Here is a 15,341-nt window from a genome sequence, read left to right as displayed (position 1 = left end):
CTTCTCATAGACAGCTGTCCTTTTTACTCTAACCACACTTGGCAGAAGGGCAAGGAATCTCTCTGGGGTCCCGTATGTAAGGGCACTAACCCCAATCATGAGGGTGCACCCTCATGACCTAAGCACCTTCCAAAGGCCCCACCTCCTGATGCCTAATCCCACTTCCTAATCACATGGGCATTAGGATTTCAGCAAGGGGATTTTAGGGGGACACAAGGGTTCAGACCAGAGCATCTTGTGTGACCTGGATGGACATTGGTGACCTGGGGCACTGAAGTTTGCTGGAGTTCCTATGAGCTGTTATGAAACAGTGTTGGCAGTGAGGTTGTCCCCACACCCTCCTCCCTCTTTTTCTGCAGCACTCACCTCCAGAGGCTCTTCTCCATGGCCCCAGTTCCAGTCCCTGCATAACACTCTGAGTGTCCAAAGGCCCCACCGCTGAGCCCAGGGCGCATGGAGCCAGCCTTACCATGGGGGCCAGCTCACCCGTCTCGGCCCGTCCTTACCTGTGTGCAGTGACAGCCACCCTGATGAAAGTGTTTATACCAGGGAGATTGGCTGAGGCTACAGATCAGGGCACATTTGTGTGTTGTGTGGAGAGTATTTTATCAGCAGTCCTCACTGGAATCTTCTTTCCTTGATTGTGTGCCATGCTTCACCTCGTCCTTAAATCTCATCCCTTTGGAGAATTTTTGGTTGCAGCAGGTCTTTGAATTTGGGGTTCATGTTCTTGTCTGCTTTGGGGCTGTCTGTGATCTTGGACAGTGGAAGGAAGTGTTCTGAGCCTCTATAACTCAATGGTAAAATAAAGATGATAATGATACACTTTCTATGCAGGGCTGCTGTAAAGAATAAAAATATAGTGCTGTGTGTAAAATGCTTAGCACAGGACCTGTCAGGGAGTTGAGTTCAGGGACTGGCAGCTGTTATCCCAAGGGGAAGATTAAAGTAAGTCTTTAAAAATTTTTTAATTTATATGTTTACTTGATTTTTGACTGCATGGGGTCTTCATTGCTGTGTGGGGTTTTCTCCAGTTGCAGTGAGAGGGACTACTCTCTAGGTGAGTGGGCTTCGCACTGTGGTGACTTCCCTTGTGGAAGACCATGGGATCTAGAGCATCCAGGCTTCAGTGGCTGCAGCACATTGGTTCAGTGGTTGCAGCTCTCAGGCTGTAAAGCATGGGCACCATAGTTTTGGTGCACGGATTTAGTTGCCCCATGGCGTGGAATCTTCCTGGACCAGGGATCAAACTCATGTCTCCTGCATTGGCAGGCAGATTCTTAACCACTGGACCACCAGGGAAGGCCTTAAGTAATTCTTGCTAAAGATAATGAATGACTGCAAGGCAGTGACATACCCATGATTGGGGGTGGGGGGGTGTGCTCTGCCCTAGGGAATAGCAGGGTGCATTGTCTGTTGAGGACTTAAAAACAGCGTGCGTGTGTGTGCTCAGTTGCTTCAGTTGTGTCTGACTCTGTGACACTGTAGACTCTAGCCTGCCAGGCTCCTCTGCCCATGGGATTCTCCAGGCAAGAATACTGGAGTGGGTTGCCATGCCCTTCTCCAGGGAATCTTCCCAACCCAGGGATCAGACCTGCATCTCCTGAGTCTCCTGCATTGCAGGCAGATTCTGTACCACTGGAGAAGCCCCTAAAAACACAATAAAAGAGGCTAAATGGCTGTCTTTACGTTAATATTGTCATGCACTGGCAGCTGTAAATAATGTCAATAATAACATATTCCTATCAGGGCAAAGCACTGATGCTGAAAGCTTGGTTTCTGTGCACTGGTGCTGAATCGAATCTCAGAGGCAGAGTTTTGGGTGAAGTAGAAAAAGGATAGCTTTATTGCTTTGCCAGGGAAAGGGGGACACAGCAGGCTGTTGCCTCAGAAAACTGCATGTCCCAACCCATGGGGATTTGGTGAGGAGTTTTATAGCAGTAGGTCAAGGGTGAGCTTGCTGATAGGATTAGGGCTCAGGTGGTGTTCTCTGGAATGAAGAATGCTAACACCTTCCAAAAGCTCTGAAGGATTGGAGAAGACTCTTGAGAGTCCCTTGAACTGCAAGGAGATCCAACCAGTCAATCCTAAAGGACATCAACCCTGAATATTCATTGGAAGGACTGATGTTGAAGCTGAAACTCCAATCCTTTGGCCACTGGATGCGAATGTTAGGTAGGTAGAATAGGGAAAAGGAGTCCAAAATGGCGGTGGCTACAAGACAAGGAAGGTCCGAGGACCACAGTGAAGACTTCAGGCAGAACCAACAGAACAAACAGCACTCCTGGCTAAGCCCAATTTGCATAGGGCAGGCCCAGGTGGAGGAAAAAACATATAAAAGGAGGAGCCAAAGCGCTTTCTCTGGGACTCCCTCTCCCACGTGCGCGCGCTCTCTCTCTCTCTCTCTCTCTCTTTCCCCCTCATCCCTCCCCATGCACTCCTCCACTCTCTTCTCTTTGAGTCTTGGATTCTCCTGCTATCTTCTAAATAAAATGGAGCTGTAACACTGATTTGCCTAAGAGCTGTAGCATGGTTAGTCCAAGACCTGAGAGCTGTGACGCGCCGAGGGCTTTAATGTCCGTTGCTCCAAATCTTTGTTGTGTCGAGACAAAGAACTGAGGAACATACACTCGCGTGACATGAAGAACTGACTTATTGGAAAAGACCCTGATGCTGGGAAAGATTGAAGGCTGGAAGAGAAGGGGACGACAGAGGATGAGAGGGTTGGATGGCATCACCAACTCCATGGACAGGAGTTTGAGTAAACTATGGGAGTTGGTGATGAACAGGAAGGCCTGGTGTGCTGCAGTCCATGGGGTCACAAAGAGTCAGACACGACTGAGCAACTGAACTGAGCTGAACACCTTCCATTCATTGGGCATTTTAGTTCTGTAAAGAGCTCGAAGACGTTGCCCTGTGTATCCCCTGAGAAGGAACCAGGACCCTCCCCCAAGGCTGCACTACTGTTTCTTGGCTGCTCTTCTCTAGTTTCCGCATTTCCTCTCTTCTCTGATTAGCAGCTGTTCTAATCTGCCCTTTGCAGTTCAGGGAATATCATGGAGGCTGGAGTCTATTCCCTGCAAACCAGAAACAGGGGCCAGAAAGCCTTCCATGCCCAGGAGTCCCACAGGGCCCTGCTCGATTTTGTCGCTCCCCGTACCCATCTCTGAAAGGCCGCTGCTGATGGGCATATGTGTCTGTGTATCGTTAAAGAGGAATGAATCGCACACATCGACCTCTAATTAGGAGGGAGAATGTGCCGCCTTTAAGCCTGGGTGGTTGTACCTCCACCCAGGCTCCTGGGTAAAGCATCCAAACCCACACGGATGTTGGCAACGCATTTCTGCAAAGGCTGCCCACACCTTTTCTCTTCTGATACCATCGAGCACTCTGACTCAGCTCTGACACAAGTTCTAGCTCTCCAAGAAAAGCAGCAATTATGTTACTAGTATCATTGTTTTTAGAGCCCAGAAATGTCACTCTTCAGTGACAGTGAGTTACTGTCGACTCACTGTCAGTGAGTTAAAATCGACTCCAGCCTCCATGACATTCCCAAGGAACCGAGAGACGCAGCAGCATACAGTGGCAACCCCAAGCATGTAACGTGACACTCACAGGTCCCTCCATTCCAGGAGTCGATTTGCCGGTAATCTGGGGACAGAAACCACTGGAGGCTTACATGGGGGTGTTGTGTTTCTCTGGGTGAGTTTTCGGCTTATACCGAGGCTGATACCTTTAATCAATGGATCTTAAAAACCAGACAAATGGGGACTACTAAATACTACACTCCATGGGATCGCAGGAGTCGGACATGACTTAGCAACTAAACCACCACCAGCACCAAATGCATTTCATGACATGCCTTAAAAAAGCTCTTCTAATTTTAAAAAGTTCTGATAAAAAAGAAAGAAACCATTCCTGCTCAAAAGTTTCCGGAATACTGAGATAAGGCTTGGTTTTCGTCCGGCCTTCTCCCTCCTCCTTTTCTGGCGAGCTCTGCCAAGGCAGGGCATTCTTAGCATTTTTGGTATTCTTCTAGTTAGAAGGGTGCTTGGGCTCATTTGGTGTGTCTACCCGGGCCCTCTGTTCTGCATCAAAGGCCGTCTCTCACACTGGGCCTTTGAAGTCAGGCAATATTTCGGTGTTGGTGGGATTTAGTGTTTGCTCATCAAAACTCTGAAGAACTCATAGCAGTGCGGATATGACTCACCGAAATCAGACCTTCCAATGTCAAGGTCAGACTCCATGTTCCTTTTATTAAGAAAAAGAAAACAAAACTTTTCTCGGCTCTAAGTTTAAACTGCTTTATTAAGATTTCAGTGTTGGGTAAAGGACTTCTGAAACATTTGCTTAGTCATCACTTGATTTTTCCCTCCTCTGATGGGTCCTCACAGGTATGTGCAGATCCTAAACAGGATGGGGATTCTGGGAACATCTGTAACTTGCTTTCCGCTCTACATCTCTCACTCATGAATCTTCCCATCAACGTGTTCTAAGGAACCATTGCCCAAGTTTTCCAGCACCGGAGCTGATGGTAATCTTGAGATACTAAAATTTTTCCTTCAAGCACTTCAAAAGCTTTGCCTCACTGCTCCTTCTGTGTTTTTAGGCATGGGGATTTACAAGTTACCGAAAGGTGGAATTTCTACTAGGAAATTATTTTCTTTCATGTTTTAAGATTGGGACTTATGCTTCGGTAATTCCAGGATATGAAGGTCCCACTGGCCACCTTTGCCCTGATGTTTACTGCTCTCGCCTTCTCCTTCAGGGAATTTCAGAATGGTTTGATCGCAACCCAGAGTAAGAAAAACATTTTGCCTTTTGGCCCAACATAACCACACACAACTAAAAGGAATCCGTTATTAAACAGTGTTTATCTTTACTTTGTATGATGTGCTTTGATGTTTTCTGAACTATTCTTTTTTTTTTTTTTTTAAATTTCTAATCGTGACTCACTAAACTGATTTCATGATGGGCCTCAGATGACAACTGGAAAACTTTGATTTGAGGGATCAGCCTGCACGTCCAATCCAGGAGAGAAAAGTGGAATAAAAACATGAGTGGGAGAGAGAAATAAAAGGGGGGCATGGGGGCGATGGGAGGTGTGGACTAGCTTTCCTTGTTCTTCCTCCCCATCCTGGAATTTAGCTCTTGTTTGCTAGGGACACCAGTGCTTGTCTGGCTGAAAGGTGTGCCCCTGGTTGCCATTTCAAAATAGAAAAAAACTAGGATTGAGGTGATAGAGTGGGGCTAACATTTTTTCATGATTTTTTTTAATAAAAATATTTAGATGGGGGCGGGAGAGAACCACACATGCAAAGAAATAACCATGGTCCCCCTCAGGTTTTCCTCTGCTTTTATTTTGCAAAGTCCAAAATAAGTGGGAGGCTAAGAAAAGAGATTTATCACATGTAAGAGAGGAAAGTTCAAAAGTTAGCATCCAGCATCTATGAATCCTTCCTACAAACGATTTTCTAAAAATCCAAAGCATAACATGCAAAGGATAAGAAGAGGTGGTTCACATAAGGGCTGTTTTGATTATTAAATTCACTGAGACATACCAAGATCCTAGAACAAGGCCCAAGTTCAGAGAAAGGGCTCAGTAAATATTAGCTGTTGTTATTTTAAAAATATCTTTGTTGGGACTTCCCTAGTGGTCCAGTGGCTAAGACTCCACCCTCCCAATGCAGGCAGCCTGGGGTTCGATTCCTGGTCAGGGAACTAGATCCCACATGTCACAGCTGAGAGTTTGTTTGCATGTTGCAACTAAAGATCCCACAGGCCAACGGAGACAGAAGATCCTGCAACTAAGACCCAGCACAGCCACATAAATAAAAATAAGACAGAAATGTCTTTGCTGAGGTATAATTTACATAGCATAGCGTTCACTTAAGTGTCCAGCTCAACTATTTTTAGTAGTTGTACTGAGTTGTGCAACTAGCCCATCAGTCCAGCTACAGAACCTTTCCATCCTCTCCAAATACTTCCCGGTGTTCGTTTGTCATGGTCACTTCATGTCCCCAACCCTCAGCCTCAGAAAACCGCAAACCTTTGCTCTGTCTCTACAGGTTTGCCTTTTCTGGATATCTCACAGAAATGGAACCACATATTAGGTAGTCTTTTGCATCTGTGGTGTTATTATTTTTAGTACTAGTATTATAATGTATTATTATTCAATATTAAGTACTATTATTACTTAAAAAATACTGCTGCTGCTGCTAAGTTGCTTCAGTCGTGTCCAACTCTGTGTGACCCCATAGACGGCAGCCCACCAGGCTCCCCCATCCCTGAGATTCTCCAGGCAAGAACACTACTACTTAAAAAAATCCATTCATTAGTAAACATTTAAATTAATTGAATTTTTTTGGGGTATACTCCATAAAAAAAACCCAGTGAAGTCTATTTTCTCCAGGATGCAGTTATAATGTCACCTCTGTATAATGTTGCAAAGAGAATTTCACTATGGTACTCAGATTAAACAAACTTTTATTAAATTCTTTGGGGACTAACCAACCATGAGCTGGAATCTTCCTCTCCTGGGACCCCCGCCAGCAAGAGGGCCCGTTGTTCCCGAATTGCCGAACTTGGAACCAGCTCTTCACACCTCCGAAGAGGGGTTCTTTTTTTTTTTTTTTTCATATTCTTTTCCATTAGGGTCTATCACATGCTGCTGGCTGTAGTTCCCCATGCTGTGAGATAGGATCTTGTGTTTCAAGGAGGGATCGTTCACAGACATGGTGCCTTGTTTTTTGCTCCTAGAAAAGGAAATAATTTGCTTGTCCATATTTTCTCCGTCTCTTGGTAGATACACAAATGGGATGTGAGAATGCTGTGAAGTTGGGTGGTGAGGTTTAGCTGGACTCCCTCTGAGATTATTCTTGGTCTTTACCTGTGTGGGGGCTTCCCAAGTGACACTAATGGTAAAGAACCCTCTGGCCAATACAGGAGACTCAAGAGACGCAGGTTCAATTCCTGGGCCAGGAAGATCCCTGGAGGAGGAAACGGCAACCCCTCCAGGATTCTTGCCTGGGAAATTCCATGGACAGAGGAGCCTGGCAGGCTACAGTCCATGGGGTCGAGAAGAGATGGACACAGCTGAGGGACTGAGCACGCAGCTGTGTGGGTCCCTAGATGACATTTGAGAAAAGGCTCCCTTGAACCAAGAAATCTGTGTCTTCAGGTGGGGAGGGAGAGGAACTCCCTTTATGGCCAGGCTTGTCCTAGGACTGGCCCAGCACGCCCTGGCCTCTTCACCCTGACGTCTCTCCTCCTCCTCAGTTTGGTCCTTGGCGTAATCCCTGGGTGTCTATCCTGGTCCACTCATTGCTCCCCCCCGCCCCCCGCAGAAGGCTCGCAGGGTCAGAGAGCCCCTGGCAGGCAGGGCCACACCGTCTGTCCCCTTCCGGGGGTGCAGCCCCACAGAGGATGGGAGCCTCCTGGGATTCGGGCAATGCTCACGGAGTCCTTCTGGGGAAGCTGATGGTGCCGCTGATTTTGGTTTCTGCTTCAGATGAGTTAAAAAACAAAACTGTGTGTGAAGACCACGAGCTGAAACTGCACTGCCACGAGTCCAAGTTTCTCAACATCTACTCTGCGACCTACGGCAGGAGGACCCAGGAGAGGCATGTCTGCTCCTCGGAAGCCGAGCGGCTCCCCCCCTTTGGTAAGTGTCTTATGTGGGTGCTATCAGGGTGCTGTTGGGGAGACTGGGGCTCTGGTCCCCACTGGCTGGTACCCTGACTAGAGAGAAAGTCAAGGGCAAGGGGAACCACTCACCAGGGTCTGCCTCCTTCTGCACCGCCCCCCCCCCACTCCTTGCGTAATCAGTCTGTCTTTGAGTTAGTCTGCATCTCATCATTATTGAGTGCCTACTGTACGCAAGGCCCATTCCAGGCTTGGGAGAGTCATTAGTGACCGACAGTCTATCTGGAGCTGACCTTCCCGCAGTAGACAAGGATGCGACACGAAAGCAGATAATGCACGAGCGAATACATCACATTTCAGGTGTTGATAAGCATTAGGGGTACAAGCACGTGAGGAAAGGAGAGAGGGCAGGCCGGCAGGTGGGGGGTACTGCAGGGAGGCACAGGGTAAAGGGGTGATGGGCATGCTGAGCAGAGATGCGAGGAGGAGAGCTTGCAGACCCTGGGGAAGGTGTCCAGGTGGAGAGAAGAGCCGTGCAAGGCTCTGAGCCTGTAGGCTGAAGAAGAGCTCAATGAGTCATTCTGAGAAATCTGCAGTGTGGAGCTAAGACGACGTCTGAAAGGCCATCATTCAAGTCGCTCAACTGTGTCCGACTCTTTGCAATCCCATGGACTGTAGCCCACCAGGCTCCTCTGTCCATGGGATTCTCCAGGCAAGAATACTGGAGTGGGTTGCCATGCCCTCCCCCAGGGGATCGCCCCTCCAGGGATCGAACCCAGGTCTCCTGCATTGCAGGCAGATTCTTTACCATCTGAGCCACCAGGGAAACATTCCACCCTTCAAAGTCACCTTCTATTATCATTAGGGTTCTCCAGAGAAACAGAACCAGTAGGTGGTAGATAGATAGACTGCTTTTAAAAAATTGACTCACGCAGTTGTGGGGCCTGGCAAGTTTGCATCTGCAGGGCAGGTTGGCAGTCTGAAAAAGCAGGTAAGAGTTGATGTTCAGTCTTGAGTCTGAATTCCACAGGACAGCAGACTGGAAATATGGGTAGAGTTTTGTATTTCAGCCTGGAGAAAAGCTTTTTCAGATGACCTGTCTTTGCTCTTAAAGCCTTCCATGGGTCGGTTGAGGTCCACTCAGGTTATGGAGGGTGACCTGCTTTGCTCAAAGTCTGCTGATTTAATGTTAGTCATATCTTTTTAAAATTTAAATGCGGTGTTTCAGGTGTACAGCAAAGTGATTCAGTTTTATATACATGTGTGCTCAGTCACTCAGTTGTGTCTGACTCTTTGGGACCCCATAGGCTGTAGCCCACCAGGCTCCTCCATCCATGGGATTCTCCAGGCAAGAATACTGGAGTGGGTTGCCATGCCCTCCCCCAGGGGATCGCCCCTCCAGGGATCGAACCCAGGTCTCCTGCATTGCAGGCAGATTCTTTACCATCTGAGCCACCAGGGAAACATTCCACCCTTCAAAGTCACCTTCTATTATCATTAGGGTTCTCCAGAGAAACAGAACCAGTAGGTGGTAGATAGATAGACTGCTTTTAAAAAATTGACTCACGCAGTTGTGGGGCCTGGCAAGTTTGCATCTGCAGGGCAGGTTGGCAGTCTGAAAAAGCAGGTAAGAGTTGATGTTCAGTCTTGAGTCTGAATTCCACAGGACAGCAGACTGGAAATATGGGTAGAGTTTTGTATTTCAGCCTGGAGAAAAGCTTTTTCAGATGACCTGTCTTTGCTCTTAAAGCCTTCCATGGGTCGGTTGAGGTCCACTCAGGTTATGGAGGGTGACCTGCTTTGCTCAAAGTCTGCTGATTTAATGTTAGTCATATCTTTTTAAAATTTAAATGCGGTGTTTCAGGTGTACAGCAAAGTGATTCAGTTTTATATACATGTGTGCTCAGTCACTCAGTTGTGTCTGACTCTTTGGGACCCCATAGGCTGTAGCCCACCAGGCTCCTCCATCCATGGGATTCTCCAGGCAAGAATACTGGAGTGGGTTGCCATTTCCCCCTCCAGGGGATCTCCCCACCCGAGGATCAAATCTGCGTCTCTTTCGTCTCCTGCACTGGCAGGTGGACTCTTTACCTTTTGCCACCTTTTACAGATTCTTTTCCATTGTAGGTTATTACAAGATACTGAGTATAATTCCCTGTGCTCTACAGCAGGTGCTTGTGGTTGATCTATTTTAGATGTAATGCATCTGTTAACTCCAGATCCCTAATCTATCCCATCTCTTTACTCCTGTGATAATCATAAGTTTCTTCTCTATGTCTAATGTCAGTCGTATCTTAAAAATGCCTTCGAAACAACATCTAGACTGGTGTCTGACCAAACCCCTGGGCACCGTAGTCTGGCTGAAATGACACACGAAGTGAACGATCCCAGTCCCCAGTCTGCGGTGGTGAAGCAGCCTCGCCTAGACCCTCCGTGTTACCAGGGAGAACAGACTCGATTGGGAAACAGCAAAAAAGGTGCACTTCACTCATCAAATCTGAAACGAGCTCCTTGATGTGTTAAATTGCTAGAGTGGATCCCTGGATCACATGTGAAATGAAACATTAATTTTAAAAAGAAGTTCATGTGTAAGTGATATCTTGGATCTGGGGGGGAGGTGGGGGAAGGAAAGAAAGTGACCTAGTCACACAGGCAGACTCTCTAGAGGGAGAACCAAAAACCAGTTCACAAGGAACACGTGTCCCATGTCTCCGAGGCCCCTTGCCCAGCATTCAGGGAAGGAAGGCCCTTGGTCGGGAGGGTGGAGGGTGTCTGAAGGGCAGCCCAGCAGACAGCAGAAGCAGCCTGAAGTGGGCATCTGGCCTCTCTTAATTAGCCCCCATTTTGACAGGCTTGGCTGCCATGTGGGTAGAGAGACACTCACGAGGGTGGCTCCCCCTGTCTGTCCATGCCTGGGGCCCCAGCAAGTGACCTGTGAGTTTGGAAACTCCAATTTCCCTCTCGTATAACATCTGCAAGCGTTCATGTCTCTACCCCGTCCTCCCTTGTTCCTGCTGCTGCGTTAGATCAAGGGACCATTGCCTGGTCATCTCAGGAGGCCCCCTGCCCCTAGACATGGCTTTCCCCCCAGGGTGGCCGGAAGCAGCCTTCTAAAGGGCCAGTCTGATCACTGACCCCTTGCACGTCCTTCAGGGGCTCCCTGTGTCCTCTAGTTTGCTTAGCTGAACAAGGCACCCCGGATAACTCGACCTCTATCTACAGAAAGGAATTACACTTCTTAACCTTGGTGTGGGGTCACTTAATATTAATCAGGGGTTCTTCTGAGCAGAAGTTGGTAGATCCACATGCTGGCTGAATGACATGTTCTGGAAGTTGCTGCCTTACATTCCTGGGAAGTTGCATTCAGGAGTTAGGTTAAAAGTGAAAAGTCATCAGCCAAAGAAAACATTAACAGACACTGTGGCTAAAAGACAGGTTCCCATGGAGAGTTCAAGGAATCCTTGGGTCAGTCGTGAATAAGCCTTGTTGACTCGGGGAAAAGTCTGTGAATGGGACACTGAGCCCTTGGCTTGGCTGGTCAGTTTTAAAAGCTTGAAGCCCTGCCCGAGTCACATCGTAAAACCCCTGCCCTCTCCCCTCACCACCCCCACAACTGCATTCATGAGCCGACACCCAGTGTCAGAGACCCACAGGCGCTGAGCTCTGCCGTGTGAACGGGTCCAGGGGAACATGAAAGGGTCCTTGAAAGTGCCCATCCATCTCACCATCTTGGGTCCCTGTCCACTCACCATCTCAAATGCCCATTGATTTTTTTTTTTAGCAGCAAAAGCATTTTGTATCAGAATATAGCCAATCAACAGTGTTGTGGTAGTTTCAGGGGAACAGCAGAGGGGCTCAGCCATACATGTACATGGATCCATTCTCCCCCAAACCTTCTCCCACTCAGGCTGGAAGTGCCCGTTCATCTTGTCTCCCAGCTCCCTGTGGAGGCCTCGACTCGGTGCTCGCCTTTTGGGTTAGCACCGAAGGGCGGGACTGTGCATGTATGCGGAGCCAGGAAACCTTGGCTTCCTGGGCCAATGAACTTTCTTAATCTTACTGAATGCTAAGAAATTCTCTACTCCTCGGCACAGGTAAACTGTCCATGAAGGCTTTAAACCGCACTTGGCGTGTTTGTCCCACAGAATCGTCAGTTTCCCATCTGGTGTAAGCACACTTTAATATCCCCCACTTTAGAAAGCTGGACTCCCTCTTTTGACCCCATGCCCCTTCCGCTGCATCTGCAAGTCTTGTGGGCACTCCCTGCTCTCAGGATCCCAAATCCAGCCCGTTTGCTCCCACCCCACTCTGGACTTCTCTCATCTAGACCATCTGGGCCTCCTCCCTTCTCCTTGATTCTGTTCCCTCCCTTAGCCACTTCTTTGTTAGCAGTTGGAAGGAGCTTTTCTAAGGCAACTCAGATCACAGCCCCCCACTCTGTCTTCTGTAATTAGAATAAATCCAGTCCCCAGTTGTGGTCCCGCCTCTGGAGCCCTCCACACTCATTCACACCACAGTGCCTTTGCACAAGCTCTGCCTTTGGGCTGGGATGTTCTCACCCCACATCTTTGTATGGTCAGCTTCATTTCATCATTCGGGAGTCCGCTCGGACATCATCTCAGAGATCTTCCGAGGCACCCTGCCACCATGGCACCTCGCCCTGGTCTCCGCCTCGAGCTGTCCTTGTCTGACTGTCTTCACAGTCTGGAGTCACTTAGGTGCTTGTGGTCTCTCTGCCCAGGAGCAGGCCAGCACTGCAGAGGTGCTGTGTGTCTCTGCCATGAGGATTCCCAGCCAGCAGAGCAGGGCCTGGCCCAGAGTAGGTGCCCGAGTGAATCTTAAGCCCCATGAATGAATTAGAACCACCCCTACCCTGTTCCTAAGTGAGGCGCCTACGCTGGGCTCAGCAAGTGGATGGTTGCTGGCTTGGTATGTGGGCCTGGTGTTGTCATAGCTTCCAACCTCTCGGGAGATACTGAAAATCTGATTTTTTTTAAAATGTAAAGTTTCCCAACTTTTAAAATACTGTGAGAGCCAAATAAAACATGCCTACAGGCCCCATCCGGTCCAAGGGCCGCCGGCGTGAGAGCTGTGCTCTCGGTTGCCAGTTATTACTGTGGCTCAGCCTTAGCGCTTTGAAGAAGGAGAAAGGGCTGTTTATTTTTGGCCCTGGAACCTGGCATGAACTTGGAATGATAGCTGCCTGAACGCCAAGTGGTCAGGGCTCGCCGTGGGCCTCTGCAAGGGGACATGTGTGCTTTTCCTCTTGTGATATAAGCTAAAGTCTGGGGCAGTCCCGCAGGCTCGGAGTCTGGGTACCCAGTGCAGATTGGCACACTCAGTCAGGAAGCAGAGCGGAGCAAGGCTTCAGCTCTCAGTTACTCGGCAAGAGGATGAGGCGGTTACGTAGCATCACCGACTCAGTGGACGTGAACTTGAGCAAACTCTGGGAGACAGTGAAGGACAGGGAGGCCTGGCGTGCTGCAGCGTTACTAGCCACTGTGCTCCAGAGGCTATTGCAATGTAACGAAATACTCCCAAGTTTAATGGCTCAAAACAAAAACGAACAGTTAGCGCCTCACAGTTTCTGGGGGGCAGGGGTTCCAGGGTAGCCTGGTTGGGAAGTTCTTACTTAGGGTCTCGTGAGGCCTCGCGGAGTTGCAGCCAGGCTATCGGCTTGGGGTGCGGTCATCTGAGGGCTGAGCATCCAAGGAGGCTCCCTTATGTGATGCACAGGTTGGTGCTGATTGTTCACGGGTGGCCTTGGTTCTCTCAACTTGGGTCTCTTGAGCGTCCTTGCAACATGGCAGCCGGCTTCTTCCAGAGCCCGAGAGGCAGAGGAGCAAATGGAAGCCACACCCTGTCACCTCTCCAGAGTCTGCCGTCACAGAGACCAGCTGATTCCTTGAGGGAGGAGGCTACATGTGGATGTGAGTTCCGTGGAGGGCCATCCGGAAGGCTGTTGTGGGCTGAACTGTGTCCCCCTAAAATCCCCTTGTCGACGTCCTAACCCCCAGTACCTCAGAATGTGACTGTTTGAGGAGATGCGCCTTTAAAACAGTGACTAATTTGAGGTAATATAAGGAGGGCCCTCATCCAGTGTGACCGCTGTCCTCACAGGAAGGGGAGCTCAGGACACGGGTGCACACAGGGAAGACACCGTGAGGGCGCAAGGAGAGGTCGGCCACTTGCAAGAAAGGGATCCTCAGAAGGGGCCAACCCGCAGGATAGCTCCAGCTTCCCGCCTCAGAACTGAGAGGACACAGAAGTCTATTGTTTAAGGCACCCAGTGTGTGTTCTCTGTTACTGCAGCCCCAGGAACTAACACAAAGGCTGATCATCACAGCTTTCAAGCAAAAAAATTAGAAAGAGCAGCAAGGCTGATGACCACGCCAGCTGTCAAAAAAGTGATGCTTTTGAACCATGGTGTTGGAGAAGACTCCTGAGAGTCCCTTGGACTGCAGGGAGATCCAACCAGTCCATTCTAAAGGAGATGAGTCCTGGGTGTTCATTGGAAGGACTGATGCGGAAGCTGAAACTCCAATACTTTGGCCACCTAATGCGAAGAGCTGACTCATTTGAAAAGACCCTGATGCTGGGAAAGATTGAGGGCAGGAGAAGAAGGGGACTTCAGGGGATAAGATGGTTGGATGTCATCACCGACACGATGGACATGAGTTTGAGTAAGCTCCGGGAGTTGGTGATGGACAGGGAAGCCTGGTGCACCGCAGTACATGGGGTCTCAGAGAGTCAGACACGACTGAGCGACTGAACTGAACTGAACTGAACTGAACTGTCATACAAGTTTAAACACAGATCTGGTGTCTCTATTGAAAGCGATGATGCAAAGACATTTCTGAAAGATCTTCAGGCAAGTCAGATCCTTCAGAACTTACAGCTCCTTTTGGGATTCCCCTGGAGGTTCAGTGGTTAAGACTCTGAGCTTCCAATGCAGGGGGCACAGGTTTGATTCCTGGTCAGGGAACTAAGATCCCACGTGTCACGTGGTGCAGCCAAATTTTTTTTAAAAAAGAAGTTATGGCTCCTGTATTGGAAAAGAAACTGAAAGAAAATAGAAAAGTGGCTGATCAGCGCTGGTCTCAGAGAAACCCCAGTGGAGCAGCATCTGACACAAGAAAGGATACGCCTTCCCACAGACCTGGGCATGGACTCTGGAAGGCAGGCTTCCAGGAAGCTCCCTGGGTGTCCACCATGGCACGTCATTTCCTGCAGCAGTTATACTTTCTGGGTGGGCTCCAGGGGTGCTATTTCCTTAATAAGAGAGTGAGAAAAACCACACAGTGGGTCTCAAAGGCTGGACTAAGGCCACCCCACGGCCAAGTGTGGGCAGGCCTGGACTTTTCAGCCAAAGATCAAGGTGCCAGGGGCTCTCACTGCCAAGAAGTCTCGTAAGAGCAACCCGCCTAATTATCTAAATAAACACAGGTTGTAAAGAGCGATTAAATGCAGTTTCAGTGTGAAATGGTAGCCAAAAATATAAAAATTAAATAGTTGAGTATCTTGTTATCACATGTATTGGGGCGGAGGGTAGTTTGCCAGGCAGAGAGGTGCAAACAAAATCAGGCTGGGAGGGAAATAACCACTTAAAAAAAAAAAAAAAGAATCCTGCCAATGGTTCAGCGCTCAGTGTCAACAAGGAAATGGTCAGAGCTACATAGGACCTGAATTACCTTGGG

The 15,341-nt window shown here is 48.8% G+C and overlaps 1 protein-coding gene across 10 annotated transcripts in view; it reads left to right on the top strand.

Moving 5' to 3' along the window:
• The window catches only part of EVA1C (eva-1 homolog C), a 145,203-nt gene that overhangs the window by 57,474 nt on the left and 72,388 nt on the right, over positions 1–15,341 (top strand). For all 10 annotated transcript variants that reach the window (XR_009493455.1, XR_009493453.1, XM_059883498.1 and 7 more), the window contains one exon: positions 7,511–7,663. Coding sequence is in view for 8 of the 10 variants with exons in the window: in XM_059883498.1 (XP_059739481.1) it covers positions 7,511–7,663 (153 nt within the window). In the remaining 2 variants the exon portion in view is untranslated. The remainder of the gene's footprint in view (positions 1–7,510; positions 7,664–15,341) is intronic.

The sequence above is a fragment of the Bos taurus genome, chromosome 1 (assembly GCF_002263795.3).
Source record: "Bos taurus isolate L1 Dominette 01449 registration number 42190680 breed Hereford chromosome 1, ARS-UCD2.0, whole genome shotgun sequence".
NCBI lineage: Eukaryota > Metazoa > Chordata > Mammalia > Artiodactyla > Bovidae > Bos > Bos taurus.
The sequence above is the reverse complement of the archived record's forward strand: the minus strand, read 5'-3'. Positions and strand labels throughout refer to the sequence as shown.